The sequence below is a fragment of the Apiospora hydei genome, assembly GCF_038363865.1.
Source record: "Apiospora hydei strain CBS 114990 chromosome Unknown utg000004l_segment0_segment0, whole genome shotgun sequence".
Lineage (NCBI taxonomy): Eukaryota > Fungi > Ascomycota > Sordariomycetes > Amphisphaeriales > Apiosporaceae > Apiospora > Apiospora hydei.
In genome coordinates, this window is record NW_027117363.1 from 1,332,021 (window position 1) to 1,355,642 (window position 23,622).

Consider the following 23,622-nt stretch of genomic DNA (forward strand, 5'->3'; position numbering starts at 1 on the left):
ATCAAATCATTAACAAACACAAAAGGCCGACTCGCAACTTCTTCGGGTCGGGTCGGGGAGCTGTCTCGCAGTCGGGAATAGCCGATTGGAAGTGCCTGTCTCGGGTGTCTGGCAGTAAGGGAGAGCAGTCACCGGCCGGAACGCTCGCTCTCGGCGCAGGTGCGAGGCCGAAAGGTAGAAGAAAAAGGCAGGTGCTCGTGAACAAGGCGGCGGCGGGATTAGTTTTGGCGGATTTGCAGCTGAGCTGGAGTTGGGTAGGAAGACTGGAGGAATCAACTATTGGTCAGGAAGGCGACTTGCAGAGCGAGGAGGAAGAGCGACGCTTTCGAAGCAGCCGATGGCCATCTTGGAATAAAAAAAGCGGCAAGCCAGGCCATTCCGGTGAATGGATCCCGCGTCGCATCTTCATGTACACTAAGTAGGAAACGAGTGTGAACCGGGGGGCAGGAGGAGGAGGGACTGCCTACCACGCTACATGAGCCTACAGCGAGCTAACTACCCCGACCGATGCATTTGGCGCAAGTCGCAGATGGGGCGGGGGGTTGAGGGGAAACCGGAGCGGTGACTGGAGGAGCACCTCGAGAAGTGGGTTACGCAGAGAGCATGATGCGACAGGCAGACAGACTCGATGTCAGAGAAATCTAATTATAAGTGAGGCGAGGAGCTGTCAGTCAAATGGCATGCTATCCTGACCAGCCTCCGACGTACAAGACCAGGCGAGCAGAACGTAGACATGATTGTTCGAGGTCCTACCAGCTGCTACTGCCACTACTGCTAGGCCTAGGAAGTACGCTTTAGAAAGTACATCAAGTACGCACCCGGCATCCAACAAATTCACCCATGTCAGGCCAGGCGTCCGGCGTCCTTCGAGCTCTTTTGAGCATGGGGCCACACCCACCACCACCACATCCATCCCATCACCTGCAGCATAGGGGGCTTGGGCCGGTCCCTGTTCTATGCGCCGAAGCTAAGAACACAGAACATGGGCAGACTGGGCAAGCATCCAACCCACTCAAATCAGCAGCTTACCTACTTCGACTTCTAACTTACATCCAGCCAGCCTCCCTTCGCCCGTCCACATTCTGATTGTGCGTTGGTTGCACACAGCATTGCATTGTGCCTGTATTATAATGGCAATGGGCTCCTTTCTTTCTCTATAGCCTTGTTAAGCAAGCATCTTCCCAACCAGCTCCTGGGTGGCATCCGGTATCCATCCTAACTTCTGTCGACTGCGTCTTCTACGATCTGGAGGACATGGCGAGACGGTATGTCCCTGTGCTCGTTTACTGCATATGGCTAATAGAACCGAGTGAGGAAGATCCAAGTCCCTGGCTGTTTTTTCCTTTGTTCCAGCATATCCTGGGCATATCACGAACACGATAGAAATACCAAGTAGAGCACTGACAGTGGTGGGTAGGTTCAAATCTTTCAGGGTCCTATGGCGAGGTTGTTCTGACATGGAACCATCCGCCCCTACAAAATCCCTTGACGGGAACTTCCATATTGCCTGCTCTCTACGCAACCAGGGGGTCCCTAACCAGCAAAAATTTTCTCTTTACATACGTGCTCACGAACAGCATGATGCATGCAAGTCGGAGAACAAACCGGCCCCCTGGAAATCCGCCTTAGGCGCGGCTGGCGGCGGCGCCGTGCTCGAGACGATTTGGCTCTTGAGAATGATTCCGACAGTGGGGGCCGCCCTCGGTGCCTTGCTCGGTCTGTCCAAGCCCACTTGGAGGGATGGGATGTGGTCCGAGGATGCATTCGATTTGGCCGCCGCCCCCTGTCCGACCACAAAGTACGATATATGGAGCCGTCTCCGACCGTTTGGCTGAGGAAGCTTGGACTCGGATCTCATTCAATCGTGAAATGCCCCAGTCGGTTAGAGGTCTCTCGAATTCTAGGTCAAGCCCCTGCCTGGGAGGCTTTTTTTTGCTTTTTTTCTCTTTCATGATCGGGTATGTACCGACCTTAACCGACATAATCATTGTCAGTGCTACGGTACATGTAGGCATAGTATACTCCGTAGGAAATGTCGTTATCGTTCAACCCGACTATCTCCCTACCGCTACCGGACCGGTCTGGAAAAGAAGAATTTTAAGGTTTGAGCGAGTCGCTTACGTATTCAGCTGGCCTGCTACTAACAAAGCGAGTGGTCGGTGCTACTTGTATGCAGACAGATAGACAGACCATCCTTACTAATACATACCTGTCAACTTGTCAACCCAATCTACAAATGAACTATGACCGTTGGTTTGCATTGTTTACTTGCTGGGTTACTGTGGAAAGGATGTCTGGTTTGGGCGTAGCAGAGCAAGGTTTATGAGAAAACAACTGGGCCTTCACTTTGGCTAGCTGAAGAGAGCCAGGACGTCAAATGTCCATCGCCCATCCTGATTCGAATCTCACGCAAGGGCTCCAATCAGGACCGATAGACATACGAAGCCCTTGCGGGTTCCCACTCTTGCAACCGAGCAAGATTGCCTGCATCTGAATGGAGCCTCGCTCACGCTCTCTCCTTCGGTCTCCTGCGCTTCTCATGCCATATACTATGCTGCTCTCGTCGATTTGCCCACCTGCATAAGACAAAGAACGGCAAAAGCAAAGGATAACAGCTACACTGTCGCATCCTGACAGGAGCTTGGTAGCAATGCTTCTCAGAGCGGGGTGGGCGGAGAAAGAGACGAACAAACACAAAGGCACGACAGAGAGTCTGGATCCTTCCTGGCGCCGCCCGCCTCGAACTCAGTCGTGGGTGGCTTTGGTGCTAAGGGCTTTCGCTTTCGGGACAGCTTGTGGACAGGCACGGACAGTATGTGCGTCGGATCCAAACCATGTGATCCCGCGACGTGCAAGCCTTTGGGAAGGGAAGAGAAGAACGGGGGTTTTGAAAGAATACAATCTCTGGGCCCCTTGAGTTCTCGCCGCCCAAAGCAGCCGGTTGCAACGCGCCATGATCCGCAGCCAGGGTTCCGGCTAAGGTCAACAGGCCTCTCAGCTTTGCGTGGGGGTCGATTCCTATTCCCTACCGTAATATGCCATGCCCTCTCACTAACTCTTCGCGGGATGGTGAACAGGCTGCGTCCGCTCTTGTCCGCATGTTGTCCTGGTATGCATATACACCGTCGTCGTTGCTCTAGGATCTAGACGGACAACCTCAGGTTACAACATATGACGGCGGCGATGGCGAAAGCGACAGTGCTATCATTCTACCTACTGACCTGTAGTTGCAGTCAGCCCGTCAGCCCGTCAGCCAGTCAGTCAATCACATGCCAATAGTTATGGTTGCGCCCTTCAGCGCGCGCCTCGTTTCCTACAAAAGATGCCGCCCTCGTGGAAGGCTCGGGGCTGACATGGGGCTCGACGGCCGATGCCTATTTGGACACCGAGACTGGCGGCACACATCCATGCAAGTGTGGAGGCTGGCCCGGCTCCAATCACGAAGGAGAGCCTGGTAGGCCTACGGGTTTTCCATCGACAACTCTATCCACGGCAAGCCGCAAGCGCCCTGGGATCATCTGTTTCGGTCACGGCTATTCTGCCGAAGGGTGTCCAGTCTACCCGCGACTGTGACATCTCTTGTTGGTCAAATCTTGTCGGTTGCTTGAGCCAGTGAGCATCCGACTGGTGGTCCTGTTTGGTATTTGACAGATGCGATGTTACATTCCCATGTATAACTCGCATGCATTAGTAGTGATTATCTCCTGCATCACATGCATATGTATCAGCGTCTATCATATTCCGCGATCGAACAGTGCCTTCAAGTACACGAATTCTTCTGTCCTGCGTGTTCTCACGAGCTGCAATATGCTCCTGGAGGATGTCTACCAGGTATACATACTGCAATTTGAACTCCCACCAAGCTCAAAACCCCCCACACTGGACCCAAACTTATCGCCATAGACTACACGCGACTCGAATAATCACCTAGGTGAGATCTCTGATCCTCACTGCATCCGAGGTGCCCTGGTCGTGCATGTGCTGCAATGAGATACAGCATCAGGTGATGGTACTCGGTAAGCCGGAGGGGACAACATATTAGCGCCGCTGATACCATCTCCCTAGATGCCTATCGCACTAGACAGAAGACCAGAACCCTCGGTTCAACTCCGTTCCCAGGAACATCTTTGTCGTTCCGGTGTTGGGGCTGAAAGCAACCAACGCGAATGTAGATGGGAAAAAGAGAAAGAAATGATACGGCCCCCTTTCCTGCGCCCGTTAAGAAGGAGAGAAGAGAGAACCAAGCAATATTATTGACATACTCAAGCAAGAGGATACCTTGGAGCAACATTAATACTTGCGTATCCCGTGAGTTAATACGTGCATCGTATGGAATCTCGATTTGTGATTCACTAGAATCAACGAAGGTTTTGTCGCAACTGCTCAGGCCTGAAAGGAGGGAGAACGAGGAATTCCGAAATCTGTGCTTAATCTTGCGCGGCTATCTGTTCATGTGGAAAACAAAAATGGCAAGATTGGGCACGTAGATGTTTGAATCGGTGTATCGTTTAGATTATTTGACAGTGGCGAGCGAACTGACTAGACACGCACGTGGATACGAGTATGATCCCGTACAAATGGCCTCGCAAGGAGGGATATTGACTTCTTTAACCCCAGCAACTCTGCATTTCGTTGATAAGACGAACACGACGCGCCAGTCAACTACATCATGCCCAATCACGAAGTAACGATACGCCGAACCCGTCCCACACGAATATCCTTCAGACAGCCCAGCCTGTCAATCTCAGCCCGCAGCCATGACAGCACCTCGCCATACCCAGCCTGCTTGCGGCCCAGGACCTGCAGGAAGGCGTGGTACGCGAGCCAGGCGACCTCATTGTGGCGCACGTCGCAGACGTAGTCGGGGTAGCGCGCGCGGCGGGCCTTGCTCTTGGCGAGCAGGAAAGCGACGTCGACGAGCTTGGCGACGGCACGGATCATGAGCTTGGCGGGGCCCCGTTGCTGTCTTTGCCGTTTGCTGTTGTTGTCATTGCTCTTCCTTCTGGCCGCCGCAGTACACGTAGCTGTAGAAGAAGAGGAAGAGGAGAGACAGCGGGCGTAGGCCCACGCCTTGTCGGCAGTCTCGACAAAGGCAGAAAACAGGTTCGACAGCACTGTGCTGGCGGCATTGTGGGATGTGTCGAGGAACATGAGGTGGCTCTGGATCTTGAAGGCATTGAGGAGCTTGCGCTCAAATGTCTGACCGGGGACACGCGTGAACTCCACCGTGAGCGAGTTGTATATGGTGTTGCCGCCGCTGGTCTTGTTGCGTTTTCGGGGGCAAGCCCATCCTCCTCACCTTGGCCAGGTGCGGCACGCTTCAGGTTGGTGATGGTAGCGGGGCCTTTGCCCCTATCTCGGTCTTTGGTAATGTCCAATGTCTTGCTGTGAATGAGGGTGCCACAATAGGGGGAAGCCGTCGTTACCACCACATTCATCGAGCTTCGAAACCGGGGTTTGGTTTACTTCGAGGTCGAAATTCACCAGGGTCTTCGCAGGGTTGACCTGCACCCCATACTCGGGCACGCCTCGGTGCATCGTCTCCACAAAGCGGGCGGCCTTGCTCCGGTCCGTCGTGATGAGGAGGAAATCGTCAATGAGGCGGAGTAGCAAGCAGTCGTTCGAGTCGAGGAACTTTAGGACGTGCATCTCGAGATCGGCATAGAAGTAGTTGCACAGGATGGACGACAAGACGGAACCCTGCGGGATGCCTTTCTTCTGTCTGTAGTACTTCTTTCCGATCTTTACGAGGTTTTGCTGGATGTGAGAAGCGACGAGCTGCAGCAACTCGCTTGTGTCGTATTGCTTCTTGACGACACTGTCTATAAAGACGGTGTTCCTTTTTGACGCGGTCTTTTGTTGGCCCTCTATCAGCTGAAGAAATGTGCTTGTGTCTCGATCTCGGAGTGCAGTCGACAGCCACTTCCGGGAGGGTTTCGATTTGGCCGCTTTGTTGCAATCCGTGAAACCATCCAGCACGGTGCTGGATATTTCAGCATGCTTTGCGATACGGTAGCTGCGTTGCTGTGGAATGGAATCCAGTAGACCGACAATCGCCGACTGGGGGATGGTATCAAAAGCGGCCTGGACATCCACCTTGGCAAAGTAAAGGGGGTTTGCCGACTGATTCATCTTCGACTTGAACGTCTTCACTCTTTTGTAGATATCGCCAACAGAAAACATAGTAGCCCCTAGCTTTGCAGGATTTAAAGACTGTGCGGTAGTCAGTCACTCGTACAGTTCGATAGGTCATTGTTCCCATGTTTCGACCTACCTTTTCCAGTTGCAACATGGTATGTACAGGCCCGAGAATAGTGTTGATACTAGGCCCTAGTGTATTGCTGTTGCCCTTTGCGCCCATCCTCCTCCGCAAGTTCATGATGGGACGGATGCTGTTTTCTTTGGGCAGCAGCCGCACCTGGCTGAAGCCAAGGCTGCGGGAATCCAGTATCTTCAGAGCTGCGTCGATGCTCACCTCCTCAAACATCTTCGACTTTACTGCCGCCATGGCAGGTTCTGCGACATACTTCCAGACATCGTGACGAAAGAAGAACAACTGATATTTGTGAGTGTTGGACTCGGTGACGTAAAAGTTGCTGCGGATCAGGGGTATCAGGAGAGAATCAAACACATAGTACAGGAATTCTTGAAACAGTTCAAGCCTCTTTTGGATGTCGGTCTGTGACGTCTTATGGGCCATCAGTCGCTCAGGTGCCAACCAGTCAATGTCGGTGACCTGTGAGATGTTAGCTCTTTCGGTTCTTCCACAGCCTGATGATGCTGTACTGTACCTTCATTCCTTGCATCACTTCATGAAGATACATGCCCTCAAATCGTCTCAGATGAACGAACTGGTCAATCTTCTTCATGACTACCCCTTTATTGTGTTCCTGGGCCGAACCGATACCCCAGAACCCGCCAGGCACGATCTTGGACAAAACAGATTGGCAGAAGGCAGACACCTGCGACACTGGACTTGAGAGCTCGATAAGTTTCTGTGTAGAAGATAAAGGAGGCTGCGGCTGAAGCTTTTTCTTAAAAAGTTTAGCCTCTGCTCCTTTTGACGATTTGGGCGTCTTATCATGACGAACGTGTCCGACTTCCTGACAATCGAGATCTTCATTCACCTAGATATTGTAAGTGCATTTCCATAGGAAACCTAAGCAAAAATGGCCATACCGGGCAGTAATGTTGAAGCAGCTTACTATACGAGCAACGAGAATGCAGAATTTGCAATTTTCGTACGAGCTCCTTCGCTCTGCCTCTTAAACGCTTCGGGTTCGCCTTCTTGCGTCGGATTTGGTCACCGGCAAGATCACCAAACTTGTCCTGTATTTCCTGTTCACGAAGAGTGTAGTCTTTCAATCTCTGGGAGGTTTCGAGAAGTTGACCCTGGAGTTGAATGCATTGTGTAGCCCAAATTGTCGAGGGAACATGTACATCATGACCCTTAAAGTATTGGCATCATTCCTACTAGCCAGCACGCCCGCATCACTGGCAGATTCCGAGTCGGGTTTTACGTATGGTGAGCGATTCAAAACATCTGCGGTCTGTCAGAGAATACCCGCTCGAACAGCACCCGATCCACTCACGTATGTGTCTCAGCCCAAAGTGAACGAGGCCACGGGCATTCAAGGCAGGTCTGGCATACATCATCCGGTTGCGGACGAACTTGATATCCGTAGTCGAGCGCTGGAAACCAGTTGAGGACGCTTTTGCGTCTTGATGATTTTTCGCCAAGAGTTCGGTATCATACAGTGGCTGTCCTGTGATATACTTAGCATTGCGAAAGGAATTGAGATTTTACAGGAGCTGACCGCTAATCTGATGGTAGTTCCCCTGACACGATCCAACAGGCAGAAACACCGAGCAATCTAGCAGCAAGTCCATCATTATACGGTCACCCGAGTTGCCCAATAGCTTGAGAATTTCAGGCCATGGGCTCTGTTTCAACCGCTCGACCCTCTGGTTCGGGTAGATAGAATATATGCCAGGTATGCTAGCTGCGTGGTTTGTGGACGGCCCCTGTACTCGAGAGTTGTAATCTCTCCGGAAACCGTCACAGAGTAGGTGCTTTAACCATTTGCCTGTGTTCTTGGATTTCGAGAACATCATCCAGATGACAAAGTCCACGATCTATTTATGCCCTTTATCAGCTTCATTGGCCCCGACACATTGGTATGGTTCCCACGAGACAGACGCACCTCGGATTGCGAGAAACGTGCCCCGGTAAGTCCATCAGATAGAGTCACGTATGATTCGTCTCCCCTTTGAGAGAATGTCTCCCACTGCTCCCATCGTTTGTCTGGGATGCATTTTGTTTGCTGGGCTACGCCAACTAATGTGGTGTCGAGCACTTGCCCTACAGCCCGCTCTATGGCCGTGATTTCACCATTGGAAACAGCTGCACTGGATCCGGTCGACGCAATCTTTCTCTTTCTGATCCGCGATGTGGCTGGAAGCTTCAAGAGAACATAGTCGCGGAGTGTAAGCAGCTGTGGATAGTATTGATCCAGTACAGCATGCTCGACAGACGTCAGCGGTGTTGACTCATGAGATCCTTTCCCCTGTGCGTGTTTCCTTTTCTTAGCCAGAGGCTCTTGCGGGGCATGTTTCTGGGCGACTTGGCCCTGCTTGCGCTTTTGGCCGTAGGCATGCTGCTTGTTATAATGTTGCACTTGCAACACGATCATCGCCATTGGTAGCCAACCGTCTGGGCGTGCAAAACAGTCCTGTTTACATAGCAACCGGTTTCTCTGACAGATTGTCTCTGTTGCCGCTGTAATAGGAGGGTTTGGGAGCGCATCTGCCAGCTCGGCCTTTCTTTTCCACCAAAATAAGGATAGAGCCGTGAGTCAACGACGGTCTGAAGGGTTGCAGTTGCAATTGCAGTTGCAGTCAATAGTGCTGAATGGCATTGAAGGTTTGAAACGCGGGTTGAGGTCTTGGACGCGTTTTCCTCCACTAGTGAGATGGGAGGCCCAGATGGGAGGCCCACTGATCCGATGAGCAGCCATTTAGCCTAGCGGCTCCCCGAGGTAGGTATCTTGGGTCCAGCCAAATCAGGGATCAATCGTACGGCCTGCTGATCCGGGACCCAAGATTCGTTCAAATTGATCTCACGCGTAACCCGGATTTGAACATCTAGCAACTCTGATTGCCTGCAGTACATAAGTTCAGTGTGCAACTGTTACGGTTTCTGAATACTTGAGCTCATGGGCGCAACTTGTCTGGCCCCTTGTGGTGAGTTCATCAGCCGAGTTCGCCCGGACAAAACTCTGTTTACCCATCTGTACTCACACGGGGCCGGAGGGAGAGACACTCGACGCTTTAGGGCTTGTTGAGCATGGGAAACTGGAACAAAACGAAACTTTGGGGTTTGTTTACCTACCATCCAACATTGGAAACCACCTCATGTGCATTGAGCCCAAATTACTCACGCAAGGAATAGTGAGCTGATCCCGCGATGCTTCCGTTATGCCGCCATTGGGAAATGGGGACATTTACTATGCCCGTCAGTGGGCAACTAAAAATTGTGCAGAGTGCCCTGCAGACAGCTGTCACAAATGACCTGGATCTAATGAGTCGAGAATACAATCGCTGCTTCAGGTAAAACGGTGGATGGCGAAAGTGGCATTTTGCTCCGCGTTCTAAAGGTCTTGGCTCAGAGACAGGACGTAATACATACGGGAGCACCCTTGTTCTGCAGTGTCTAGCAGTCTAGCGCTCTTCCGTTTGTCTGGCCATACAGCTGCGCAGAGATGAGTAATAGCACAGGTGATATACCTACCTAACCTACTGTAGGCCGTCGCTGATCAGCCGCACTATCGATATGAAAATGTAGCCCTTTTCACTTGTGCAATGGACCATCTGTGGATATACCAGTCGATAGATACTGCGCGATAGTGGAATGCAAAGGGGCCCGGTGAAGCCCAGACGCCCAACTATCCTCGTCAGGTCGGTTGTATGGGCCACTCACGCTATCGTCTTCATGTAAGTACATACATGTGGACGCTGATGATAGGCAGTTTGCAGATCCGGCCGCCAGCAGATGGGCCTGCCCGCCTTTTAAGGTTGGGCGCTCTTCGGTCTCCAGCCAGGCCACGAGATACATTACGGTACTCACAGGAGACGCTCCATCCGATGCCTGCGCTAGGGAAACGGCGTCGCAGACGGGCACAGACGGGTGCATGTCTTCCCCCTAACCCTGGACCTAAGTCGGACGAGAGACAAGTTCAGTTGCTCATACGAGTCGAATCGCATGCTGTGATTGGGTTATCTAAGCATCCCAAGTGGCTTGAATCATGACGTTCGGGGGCGCTCGAGCGAGGCTCCCCGGGCTCGACAACAACCATTCGATCCGTCTGAAGACATCAGAGCAGATACGGGTGGGCGTGCGCAGGTGCAGGCGAAACGGGCGAGCGCAAAAAAGGGGACAGGCGAATTGGCGACGCGAGGAGAGACAGCCCGCCTGGATCGGAATTCCAGCGTGAACCTACCACCCCTGGGAAGAGACTCGAGCGGCACAGAATAAAGCGAAAGGGCAATGAAACAAGATTGCCAAGCAACACTTATCATATATCTTCTCACAGCGTTTTGGATGGAAGATGAAAGATGGAAGCAGGAGGTAGGATCAGGATGCTTGGCACAATATCAACCCTACATGTATGTAAAGTACCATTGCACCGAGGAACCGGTAGGCTAGTCCGTCCGAATAGGACGACTGCTGGGCAAACGAAGGAGCTTTGGTGGAAGCTTTCCGGGATTTTAAGGTCAACTTTGTGCCCCAGGTGCGGCACAGTTGTCGAACCCTTTCCGTGCTCTCACAAAGGCCAACCCCACTGGCAGTGTGTACCTGGTTCAATGTGGCCGAGTTGCATTTGGAGTACCTACCCAGGTGAGTACTCCAGTCCGTAGGCAGTGAAAGATCCATTACTTACCGCCTGCGATACGGCTGATATATGCTGAACGGGACGTCCAAGGTAGGACGATGGTTTGATTGATTCGGATCCCGGATTACTACTGCTTCATGTAATCAAAAAGAACCGCCCCAGGCACGCCAAGCCACCAGCTCAAGGGGGACGCTCTCGAGAATGTCACTAACAGCAAAACTAGCACGAACGGCTCAGGCACCTTATGACCTGCCTAACACCAAAGTTGATTAAGGATTCCACGCATACCTCCATCTACTCTCTGATCTGTACACATAACACACGCTTATGTACGCTGCCGGGCATTTGCCAGCATTTGTGGTCCTGTGGTGCGACCAGAGGCACTTGGCTACACTCTGCCACTTCTGCCCATGAAGAAAAGCCAATCTGCTCCTGCGTGCGCATATGCGTGCATGCATGCAGGCATGGCTTGACCGAAGGGGGTATGATGATGATGTGCTCCCGCCAGCCCGCCAGCCCGCCAACCCGCCAGTTTCCAGAGCTTGCGTGGAGAAGAAATACGGACGACTGACTATCTCGCGGTCAAACCTGCCTGGGTCTCCATCATCCGACCAAGGCCCAATATGAAAAAGAAAGAGCACCGAAGTAAGGGAGGCCAAAACATGTTACAACCTATAGTATACCAAAAATAAAGTAGAGCCCTCTCTCCACGAGGCATGGGAAAGTTTCTACGAGAGAGGTATTCTTTTGCACCACGAGCTGTTCTGTTCAATTCCTCCGGTTTGGTCGTAGTATGGATGTATGAGTTTGAGCATGAACACACAATCCATGCCAATTCTCAACGATTGGCCCCGGTGAACGGTCCATGAACCGTTAAAAGTACCTATTGAGAAACATTTTCATGGTCTGCTGCGGTAATCAATGGATGGATGGATGGATGTTGTACATTCAGATCGACCCCCGGCCCTTTTCTTTCCCATCCCAATCTCACTCTGCCTCTCTCGTACGTTGTACCTACTGTACCTACCCTTACCCTTGAACACGCTGCTGCGTGCCAGCAAATCATTGCTTTTGCGAACTGGGACTGGGATATCTCCTGCCCAATTACCATTTGCTCGCACCACCCTTTTCGCAAGTCTTCCAGTTCTTGGTTACATACGCAGTGCATCCATCCCCATACTCAAGGATACCTACCTGCTTCGCGCATAGGAGGGAGGAGAGCCCTGGGCCAAACACCTTGTTCCAATCCCACGTTGACGTCCAAACGAAACGAGATTGGAGATTGAGCAGAAACGAGGCCGATGACTGTTCATCAGTTCCGTTTTCTCTCTCGCACACCTACACCTGCGACCACGCCCCCACTGCCGAACGAAAAAGCCTCCACCAGTCGCAGTAGCTCGCCGCTTCTTCTCGACCTAACCAACTAGCCTCGAAACGAGAAAGACGCCGTCCCCCAGTTTGTGCGTCTTGACACACATGCAGCACACAGCAGCAGCTTGGTCGCTCTTGTATGGATGCGAGCATAGCAGCGGACGTGAATGCCTAAAACTTGAATTATCTTCCTGAAACACCATTCCAGAGGGTCAGCGAATCAGCCTTATACCAGCGAGCCTACGAGGGCATTTGCGCTGTCCCCTGCCTTCCGTGCCCAATCCAACGTGCGAACCCTGCCTGCCGCTCGCCAGACAGACGCCAGCCAGTCCCTGCAGCCATTTTGGCTCGGCCACCAAGAAACCAAGAGCACGAAAAGAGACTTTATGTTTCCCTTGGAACCTGAAAGCCCAGGGTGATGCCACCACTAGAGAATGGAGGCCGGCAACCGTGACGAGGAGGACCGATTCTTTGGACCGTCCCACCCACTGAACTCGGCAGACCGTCCCTTCGAACCTCAATCGCCAAACCGAAGGCACGATCCCTACTCCCATCACTACCCTCAGCACCATCTCGACGATCACAACCAGTACGATTACGGCTACAGCCCAGAGCACCGGCATCGGCTGGACCAGCACCACTATTCCGACTTGGATTCTCCAGGGGAGAGCTCTAATATAGACATTGATGACGCCCTTGCATCCTATGCTGCAAACAATCACCAGGCGGCGCTTGCCAATGCGAACCTCACGAACAACGACCCCTGAATCCCCATGGCGCTGCTGAGCCTGACGATTTCTACAAGAACTTCCATGCAGACCACGGCAATCTGATGGCGTCGACGATGCTGCCTTCTCAGAGGCACCACCCGGGTGCTGCCTCGACTTCCTCACAACCGCGATCGCCCCCGGCGTCAAAAACGCACCATGACTGGCAATACCACTTCCATCCCCTCTCCTGCTTCACGAGCTGGGGCGGGCAGTAGAAACGGAGGCAGATCCTCGCTACGCTCTGTGTCTGCGCCAGTGGACGAGCCGCACGTCGACAGCAAACCTGGTTCAAAGCTCCCATCTGCTGGTGGGAAGCAACCGAGCGTCAAAGACCTCAAGAAGCGCTTCGATCAGAACACCACCGCGTATGCGAGTAATAGTAGCAACAGCAACAGCGCCTCTCGAAAAACCGGCATTCCACGTGTTCCGGCTCGTGAAGGTTCACAACCACCAACACCATCGAACTATCGTGGCGTGGCTGGCTCGTCTCACTCGAATGGCGCATCACCTTCAACTTCACGTTCCGCTACATCGCGTGAAGCAACTCACGGGAGTTCGAAATCCACTTCTTCAGCGCGGACAACGCAGAGGAACAAATATGTCGCTGAGGACCACATGTCAAGCAATTCACAGTCGTTCGCAAGTCGGATTGCAAAGCCTCGGGGCTCAAACAACTCCCACCACATGACATCCAAGTCGATGAATAGCTTGTCGCCAACATCGCCCACGCTTCCCACCCAAGCCCCTCCTGTGCCTAGCCTCAACCAAAGCAACAACGGCCCAAGCAGGCCTCTGCTATTTGGTGAGCTGCCCCCTGGTGAAAGTGATGTAGCAGCTGCTGGATTTGGGATCGAAGGTGTACGACCGAGGAGGACGTCGGATTCCAGTATACATCGGAGCCTGTCGCAATCCAGGATCGAGTCGGGCTCTCCGACAGATTGGTACAGAAATGCCAACGGAGCAAACGAGGGGAATAGATCGCCTAAGAAGCTTACAAAGGCTCATCATGCTCGAGCTCACAGTGATCTTGTAGGTACGAAATCGAGCCAGTCATCTTCACGAACGCCTCAAGCCTCGAAGCCTCAGCAACAGTCGACTCCGAGTTCAAATCTGCCGCAACCCGCCTCAGCCACATCGAAGCTACCAATGTCCAAACAAAAGCAGAAACAAAACAGCCCTGCCTCTTCCACTACTACCAGCCCTCCGTTCTCCAGATCCAACTCTCCGAGCACGCACAAAAGGCCGCCAACAAGGACGCAAGGCAATCTTGCCAAAACAGCAGCGACTGGGGCGGCCGCCTCGACTGCGAGAGCAAAGACTCCCACAACCCAGTCGAGAGCGAAGACGCCCACAAGTCAAACGACGAGCAAGAGAGCGCCAGGCACGACTACCTCCAATGGCGGAGCAAGATTGAACGCTTACATTTCAGCACCTCCTCCAAAATTATCTCCGCCGTTGCGAAGCTCAAGACCCCGCCAGCCAGTATCTGCTGCAACCACGACCAGCTCACGCATGAGAGCCGCCGAAAGGGGACGGTCGCCAAGCAAAGTAGATCCTAGGACTAGTTCTAGGCAGGCCAATGAGCCTCCACGCAGGAGGAAGCTATCGATAGGCCCTATCGACTTCGCATCCCGCCGGGAACAGATTAAGCTCTCGTATACAAAGAGCATACGGGAAACTGAAGCAAAAGCAGCCGCCAGGAGAGAGGCGGCGGCGGAAAGAGAACGAAAAAAGAAGGAAGCAGAGGCCAAAGCGCAAGCCGAAGCTGAAGCGGAGGCAGAAGCTCGTGCTGAGGCTGAAGCGGAGGAAGAAGCTCGTGCTCAGGCTGAAGCGGAGGCAGAAGCTCATGCTCAAGCTCAGGCCCAAGCACAGGCAGAGGCAGAAGCTGCTGCTCAAGCAGAACAGGCAGCACAAATAGAAGCTGCGAGGGCAGTCGAGGAAGCAGAGGTAGCTGCTGCGATTGCCGCTGTGAAAAGGCAACAGGACCGAGAACGAGATCAAGAGCAAGAGCAAGTTACCCTGGCTTTGGCTTTGAGTGAGATCCAAAGGCAGGAAAGGGTGCGGGTTGAGCATACTGCAGATGATGTCCATTCGACCGTAGCGGCTATCGCGCCTGAACAGCCGGCCCTCGTTATTACTACAGCCTTCGAAAATGCCGGGAGGGCAAAAGCAGTTGAGGAGGTCGGACTTACGAGAGACTCGCCAACTTTGGGGATACCTGGCAGTTTTCCAATGGGATCGCCCCAGTTTCAGGACGAAGTACCTTTATCCGCGGTGTCCAATACGACTGAGTTCGACGGCGAACCGCAGACAGAACCACCGCATCGACAAACGCCACTGTCTGCAGAACCACCAGCTATCGACAATTTGGGTATTTCAGCGCCTCAGACTTCTCGCGAAACACCAGGCTATAGGTCTCCTTTCGAGGATCTGCCGCCAGATGATGACGCTGTATCATTTCAGATCTCGTTCGATCCGGCATCGCCTGAGAAGGCAGCCGAGCCTACCCCGACCCGTAGCGAATTCAGTACAGAGCCAGATATTCCAGGCTCATACAGGGATGACGAGTATGTACCGCAGCCTTTTACTGCCTCATCGTACGAAACGAGGGTCACTATTATTGGAAGGGATTCCGAGTTCCAGTCGAAGCCGAAAGATACTACTCCCGCCCCTGTTGTATCCGAACATCCCACTCAGGCCAACAAACAAGCAGAGGCAGGACCGTCACATTCTGCCGTCACTGTACAAGCCTCGCCCCTTGCTGGTGACTATGAAGCCACTGCCACCCCATTGAGTGCAGGCTCTGGTGATCAGGAGCGCGGGCTCACAAAACTCGAAGAATTCTATGTCGGTCCCAAGGTTGCTGACTCCGCAGCCCAGCTGCGTGACTCCACATCAGGCACTTCTGTTCGAAGTCACAACCGGACTTGGTCGATGGAGGAACCTCTTGCCGAGCCCCGATTCTCGCTCGAAACACGACGGACGTTGGAGACAAGACCGAGTCTCACGGTACCCCGAAACTCGGGATCTACCAACCGCGCGAGCCAGAACACCGTTTGGACGGATTATTCTATCGAGAGCAGGGGCGATTATCCTTCATCCTTCCAATTCCCCAACCGTGATTCTGTTTCGGAGACTGAATCCCAGTCGCACGGAGCTCAGTTTGATCGGGACTCGAGGACATACCCCTCGAGTCGGGGAACTTCACCACATGGCAGCTATCGCGGTCCCATTTATGACGACCAACCTCAGCTTCCTGAACTTGACACTGGGGATGGTTTCCTCGTGGACTATGTTACTCGCAAGAATAGTGTCCCTTACCCAGTACCTGTCCTGCCAGATCACTCTCCTCCCCCACCGCCCGAGGATGTTGGGTTCCCGGACATCCTGAGCTCTGCACCGCCAAGCGATTATTTCAATAACGACGACACCAGGCCCAGCAGCTATTTGCATGGTGCCCGGGACGACCAAAGCTCTTTTTCAATGTCAAGACCGCAGAGCGAGAACTTTGACCAACCTGCGTCTACACCCCGCTCAGTGGATCAGGGCTCTTTCGAGACTACCGATGGGAGACTCCGTCTTGACAGTCAGACCACTCTTGCAGACAGTATCGAGCAGAGCGAAGCTACTGCTGGGCTTTCCCCTCAGGAGAAGAAGAGACTGTTCACGCGCCTCGAGACTATCAAGGAATTGGTGGATACCGAAGCCTTCTTCATCCGTGACATGAACATCGTCGAAGAAATATACAAGGGGACTGCAGAGGCGTGTCCAAGACTAGACGATCAGACGATCAAGTTGATTTTCCGGAACACGGATCAGATCATCGCCTTCCATTCGACTTTTCTGGCAGAACTCAAAGAGGGCGTATCTAGCGTATACGTCCCGAAGAGCCACAGAGCGAAAGATGTCTCGTTACTCTCAGACGGCACAACGTCTAGCGGGACAGGATCTACCAAAGCATCAAGCCATCTAAGCGACTCCAAAGATCGAGAGACGTCCCTTGGTCCCATATTCTCGCGCAACATGGAAAGAATGAAGATTGCTCATGAATCTTTTCTCAAGAACAGTGACCAGGCGGCGAAACGTCTTATCCAGATACAGGAAGATCCCACCGTGAAGGTCTGGTTGAATGAATGCAACGAGGTTGCAAGGGACCTGACGAAAGCCTGGAACCTGGACTCTCTTTTGATAAAGCCGATGCAGAGAATCACGAAATATCCGAACCTTCTGATACAGCTGCTCCATGAAACGCCACCAGACCACCCGGATCGGCCTGCTCTAGAGGCTGCCAAGGCTTCACTTGAAGATGCGATAGAGGAGATAAACAAGACAAAGAAGAACTTTGAGCTGGTTGGCCAGATTGTCGGGCGGAAACGTAAGGAGTCTGACGTCCGTGCTGGGTTTGCCAAGGCATTTGGCAAACGTGTCGACAAACTTCAGTCAACAAATCGACCGCCAGAGGATCCCGACTACCTCAAGCTCCATGAAAAGTTCGGCGATGACTATCTTCGGCTACAGGTAGTGCTTCGAGATGTTGAGTTTTACACGCGCCAAACAGCTACATATGTCCACGAGTTCCTCCAGTATCTCTCTTCCATGGAGCTCGTCATGCGCCTCCAGCCCTCGCCGCACCCTGAGATTGAGAGCAAATGGGTTCGTTTCAATGTATCCATGCGGGATATCGAAAAGGTTGCGTTAGAACAACATGTACGTATCCGCCCCCACCATACTGCTGCTGTGTTTCTAGACAGTGATGCTAACCGTCCCACAGCTCTCGCAAGTGCGCAAACAAGTCATTGAGCCTTTCGAGCTCGTCATTAAAGCCTATGGCAATCCCTCATTGGCAATGAAGAAGCGAGCAAAGCGACGTCTCGACTACGAGAAATCAATCCAGCTTAAAAAGGCCGGCAAGAAAATGGACAAGCAGCTGTCCGAATGCGTAGAACAGTATGACGCTCTCAATGAGGCCTTGAAGAAGGAACTGCCCAAACTATCAGCATTGACAGAAAAGGTCGGAAACATCTGTCTCGGCAACTTTGTCAATATTCAGACACACTGGTACTCGATCTGGAAAGAAAAGGTAAGGGTTGTACTCGATGGACAGCAGGTGCCGGAGCTCTCCGAGGTCGTCACAACCTTCCAGCGGGATTTCAAGTTTCAGGAAGACCAAATGGGCCAACTTACCATTGCTAACCCGACCTCGCGAGGCCGTACGTCTAATGCGGGCAGTAGCACAGAAGGTTCAGGACCCAAGCTGCGTTCGAGGCCCTCTGAGCTGTCGTCTGCTTCCACCCGTGGTCGGGGCCTATCGATCAACAGCGATGTAGCCCCTAGCATACCTACGCCAGACTTCGCTCGGCGTCACAGTGGCCAGCTTACCATGTCACCCACACAAGCCTCAATTCCTAGCCCCCATTCCTTCTACTACAAGGACTATTACGCTGGAATCAACGGCCACACCCGGGGTAATTCAGGGTCGCCACATACAGCTGATGTGGTCACTAGTCATCCTCGGCCACCGGCTCCTGGCTCGACAAGGCCAGGCACCGGACAAAGCTACGAATCAAGTACGGCACCACGGCAAAGTTCGGAATCAAATTTCCATACACGAGCCTATTCAAATGCCGCGCACACATCCCAAGCCCCGTCTACATCAGAGACTCAGAGGTACTCGGGTTTATTCCACTCGGCGCTCCCCTTGCCAGATGGACCGGAGAAAGCAGTGCGTGTATCACGAGCGTCTTCTCGTGCTTCCTCCCGCGAAAGAGCGCCCATCAACGGATACAATGTACTCTGGCTAGCCGCATCCCTTTTCGAGTTTAACATCGAAACCACCAAGCATGAAGCAGGGTACCCTTACCTGACGTACCAAGCTGGAGAAGTAAGTCACATCCCATGCCCTCGTTGACTGAAGCCTAAGCTAACAAAACGCAGATCTTCGACGTTATTGCTGAGAAGGGTGAGCTATGGCTTGCTAAGAACCAAGACGACCCGAATAATCTGGTCGGCTGGCTCTGGTCTAAACATTTTGCCAAACTGGCAGATGACTAAACCCTTCACACACATCACACGAACAACGTTCGGCAATCCATTCCTTCAATGCCCTGATGGCACCACACCCACCTTGTCACTGGAGAACTTGTAGTTTCCTGAGAAGTGGGAGTTTACATCATTCTACTTTCGATACCACAGCCTTTGGGTGGCGGGTTCTTTTTCTTTTTGAAACCTGCCACCCGTGTACAAGACCATAACGAGACGGACAACAGCACCGGCGCCCATACATTTCTTTTATTTTATTTTATCATAATCCTCTTTTATATTTTTGCAAGGCGTGGGGAGAACATAGGCGTTTCCAGGTCTGTTTCTTCCTGACCGAAACGGCATATGACTGTACGAACAACGTCTGATGGAATTTATGAGCAACTGCAAATCCATTGTGGCAGACGTAAAAGCAGACTCAGGGCGGCGGAGACATGACGATCAAGTGAGAGCAAAACAAGGATTCTCGGCAAACGAAAAAGAAAGTTGATCGATTAATGAATGGTTCTTGTTTGGGCTTGGGTTCTACACTTTGCTTTCGTTTCAAATACCCCCTACCTACACCTGAGAGTGGCGGGTAGGGTCTCTTGCAAGAAAATCTTTTTCGGCTTGAAGGAGCACACCTGAGTGGTCAAATCTTGCAGTCAACTTGGGGCTGTGTCTTGTAGTATTCCTCTGCTTCTCTCTGATGTAGCTCCTTTCTTGTTACACGGTCGACCTGCTTATTTGAGGAAGAACTCCCCTGGCTCCCTACGAGGCATCACTGCTACGGGATATGATGGCGGGGGTATGGGACGGGGATGGCGGAGATAGGAGATACAGTACGAAAAGCTGTCGGAATTTCAGTCTACTTTGGCAGCCTGGCTCAGTAGATTCCCCCGGCTGGAACTTGTGTGTGTGTGTGTGTGCATGAAACAGAATCCTCAGGCAGCCTCGCAGGAGAGACGCAGGAAAGAGAGAGTTAGTTATAGTACATAATTATAGCCCGATGTTACTTTTAGCTTACACCTCGTGGTACAACTATGATTTGATGTGTATTATATTTATATGCCAAGTCCTTTGTTTATCTTGACACCGAGCTCATGACGTCTCTGCCTACTTAGCCTATCGTCATGGCCCCCTTGCGAAGAAAAGAAAGTCCTGGGAAAAAGTAGGATGGTGCGGTTCACGACATGGAATGGGGGCGTCAAGGGCGGCTGTCAATCGAGCAGGGATACTATCCGACATCATGCAACGGGTTTCTATTCTGGTTCCGATGCAGGGGCTGCCGCCAGGGACAAACCGTTGGTTTACTTGCCGGAGGGAGCGTGCAATAGATATATTTATATCACTTGGCACGTAAGGGAGGGGAAGGCCCCCTTACAGATTGTTCCATTTTCTCTTTTCCTTCTACCCTTAGGGCTGGCCCAATCCGGTTGTCGCTGGAATGGTCGGTAGGTACAGTAGTGGTGGTATTAGTCGCACGCTTAGGTTGCATTCTTCCTTCTCATCTAGGTTACAATCTAGCTATCATCGATCTGAAGGAACGTGGGTCGGCAATCCCTTTCCGTTGCAATGCAGCACAAGAGGCGCTGCGGCGCGTCCTTTTCTCTTTCTTTCGCCAGTGGCGTGTCCTTGGAGATAGACGGTGTCCGGGCTGTACCCCATGGAGCACGATCTTGGGGACTGGAGGTGCAGACATCAATCGCGTATACCGCCATAGATCATCATCATCATCATCATCATCATCATCATGCCATTATTGAACTCGGGTCAAGCACGGTAAACAACCGAGGCAGGGTTGGTTGGTTGGTTGGTTGGGCTAGAGTGGCCATCAACCCTGGGAGTCATTCTTTCCGGGCGTCTTTTGACGTGCCACCACAGCAGCTGAGCTGAACGACGGCTGGCACATGGCGCTCTTGTCCCTGCTATGTAGCCCATGCTGCCCGCCTCCGGCCCGAGTGATGCCGGATATAAGTGTATACGGAAACCTCCGCCACCCCATGTTTGCTCTTCTGCCACGTATGTAGGTCTTCAGCGCTGACGAAGTCGATGTTGGCGTCGTCGTATGGGGGGGGGTTGGCTTTCTCTCTTTCCCTATTTGGTCCTGAAGACGGCAGAATAAGGCCGAGATTAGGAACGCTGAATATGTCTTTTTTGCGTCACGACATTGATCTTCTATGGTAAATTTACCAATCTACCCAGAAGAGGCACACATCGAATGCTACATTAGGTCGGGCCAGTCGTCCGGTACGGTGGGGGCGGAGATACGATGTTGGCCGCGCATCTCAATTTGCATGCCATTGAATGCCGTCTGGACTCGGTTCATTTGCTGTCACTCGGAGGCTCACTGCCTCGAGCCTGGGCCCCAAGGTGCGGTGCCGGCCGGAGGAAGCTCACCGTCGCATGGCTTTCTGGGTTGGTCGCCATGGGTAAAAGGCAGATGGCGATAAACAGTCGTAGTGATTCGCGCTTAACGCAAATCTCTGCCCACAATACGGCCAGGGGGTTTGGGGGTGTTAGCCACGATGGCTGTGGGATGTGTGGGATAGCCATCCTGGACCAGGGGCTAGGTTAGCCTGGCTTTGGCATGAATCCCGCGCATAATTAGCAGCTGCCAAGTGCCAATCTCGGATGCCGCCAGCTAGTCCCCCGCAATCCTGCCCGTCGAGAAGTTCCAAGTCTGCTACATAGTATTTCCCTACAGCAGGAGGAGGAGGTAGTATCAACTGCACGCGCAGGACTATTCCTGTCGCGTCGCAGAAATCAATAAGACAACATGCCTAGGTAGATAGGCGCCCTTTCTGGGCCCTCCCTTTCCTGCTGGGTAGGAGCAGTGGAGAGCGACTCGAGCTTTTCATTCGATTCCACTGGCCCTGGGCATCGCATCCATGGTCTGCAGTGCAGATGTGGGTTGCAGTTGACACCGGTATTGGGCCCCGTACCAGACTTGGTGCTTCGACGTCGCGGCCTGTGATAGGATTTGACAGGACCCGCCCGGTTTGCAGCCATGCGCGTTTTGGGGGAATCAATCTCTTTTCTCTGATCGGATAGCTGAGTCGCCTTGGGAAATTGACAAAGATTGGCGACTGGATTGAGACGAAAGACGTTGGGGAAAAACTTGATTCAGCTGCTGCCCTTACTTGCACCTTCGCAGCTTGGTTGTGCTTAGCCAACCTGTCAGCAAGCAATAGCACTCTAGTCAGTATACCCACCTGCCTACCCAGCTACCTGCTCTCTCTCTCACGGCATGATATATCAAGCGCGTTAATATACCGGCTTCCCTCGATCCGGCAAAACGAACAGCCACGATGCTGCAGGCGAATGATTCGTGTAGCCGAGGACAGAAATGACGGAGTCGATATCCTTCTCATGTACGGTACCATTCGATGTTCAGGGTCCAGCGTAGCGAATGGCGCCTCCTTGCCCTACCGCGCCGAGGTTCGCTGATGCCGTCCGTCTCGAGTTGAGCGTTGAGCAGGAGTCCCGGCTATCCTCTATCCTCCGCCACCATGCGACAGTTACCCCATAGGTTATAGGCCTGTCTGCCATCCTACTGGGCGGGCGGCTGTCCCACTCCACTGTATCTGCTATGGAATGTTGGTTCCGATGGGCGACTTATTGTTCGATGTCACCACGTAATCAGTGCTATCCCGACTTCCAAATTTGAAGCCCAGTGGTGATCCCACGCGACTGGAGGTATTTATGTAGCTACCGACTTCATGTTAGGGATGTGTGTAGTGTATGTAGGTAGGTACTTGGCCAGCTGTAACGGCCTTTTTAAAGTGGGAGGGACCGAACGATTTGGGCGCTGTCTTGGCCCCTGTTCCCTGTCGGCTGCCCCTCGTCCCCGTCCCTGTCTACCGCGTCTCCATTCTAACGGTAACCAAAAGAGGCCTGTTAGGTAATGTACTGCCCGTATGTTTGGTACTGGGTAGGTGCTACTTAATGAAACTGCCTGTACATTGTACGAACGACCCAGCCTTTTCCCAGTCGCCTCCCACGCCCGAAATACACCTGAATCCCCATCTTGATTCGGCGCTTGGGTTTGCAGCTACCAGCTTACCACTCGCCCACACAAACCGACTGCATTGCGTTACGTTGCGTCGCGTTGTGTTGCGTGCTGAACCGCGCAGAAGAAGCAAGAGAAGAAATAAAGTTGCGCCTCCCCCAGCCTCACATCATCTGTGCCCATATGCATCTTGGGAAGACAAAACCTTTGTCTTACCTCTACCTCTAAAAGCAAACCAAAAAAACAGAAGAGCAAGCTCAAGCTACCTACCTACCCTCGGTGCTACATAAGCCGCGACCTGGGTGCTTACCTGCCTTAAAGTGCCTATTGACTTTATTGGTCTGACGTCGGTTGCTCTTGTTTTTGTTCTTCATATTGTTTTTTCTTACCGGTCTTTTTGGGCTTGTCTCGCAAGGTGTTCGAGGTCTGCTGCCGACTTTCCCAATTCTTCTCATCTTCATTCTCGATCGACTCGGTCTTCCCGTCCAGTCTCGCTCAGCAGCCGGTCCCATATAATACGCTTTGCGGAACCCTGGAATCAGCTACTGTCAAGTGCCCT

The 23,622-nt window shown here is 52.6% G+C and overlaps 3 protein-coding genes across 3 annotated transcripts; 2 read left to right on the plus strand and 1 right to left on the minus strand.

Moving 5' to 3' along the window:
* Positions 1-4,677: 4,677 nt before the first annotated feature.
* On the minus strand, positions 4,678-8,693 carry PG997_002937 (uncharacterized protein; the record flags this gene model as incomplete). Its single annotated transcript, XM_066807252.1, has 9 exons — positions 4,678-5,262; positions 5,467-6,213; positions 6,275-6,736; positions 6,792-7,127; positions 7,180-7,338; positions 7,392-7,543; positions 7,593-7,766; positions 7,905-8,136; positions 8,205-8,693. 9 exons carry the CDS (start codon positions 8,691-8,693, stop codon positions 4,678-4,680), a joined length of 3,336 nt encoding a protein of 1,111 aa, XP_066670870.1.
* Positions 8,694-12,697: 4,004 nt separating this feature from the next.
* PG997_002938 (uncharacterized protein) lies at positions 12,698-13,030 on the plus strand (the record flags this gene model as incomplete). Its single annotated transcript, XM_066807253.1, has 1 exon — positions 12,698-13,030. The coding sequence occupies one exon, from the start codon at positions 12,698-12,700 to the stop codon at positions 13,028-13,030; it is 333 nt and encodes a 110-aa protein (XP_066670871.1).
* Positions 13,031-13,189: 159 nt separating this feature from the next.
* On the plus strand, positions 13,190-19,084 carry PG997_002939 (dynamin-binding protein; the record flags this gene model as incomplete). The annotated part of the gene is made up of 5 exons (XM_066807254.1): positions 13,190-14,066; positions 14,114-14,581; positions 14,646-17,740; positions 17,805-18,914; positions 18,968-19,084. 5 exons carry the CDS (start codon positions 13,190-13,192, stop codon positions 19,082-19,084), a joined length of 5,667 nt encoding a protein of 1,888 aa, XP_066670872.1.
* Positions 19,085-23,622: the final 4,538 nt, after the last annotated feature.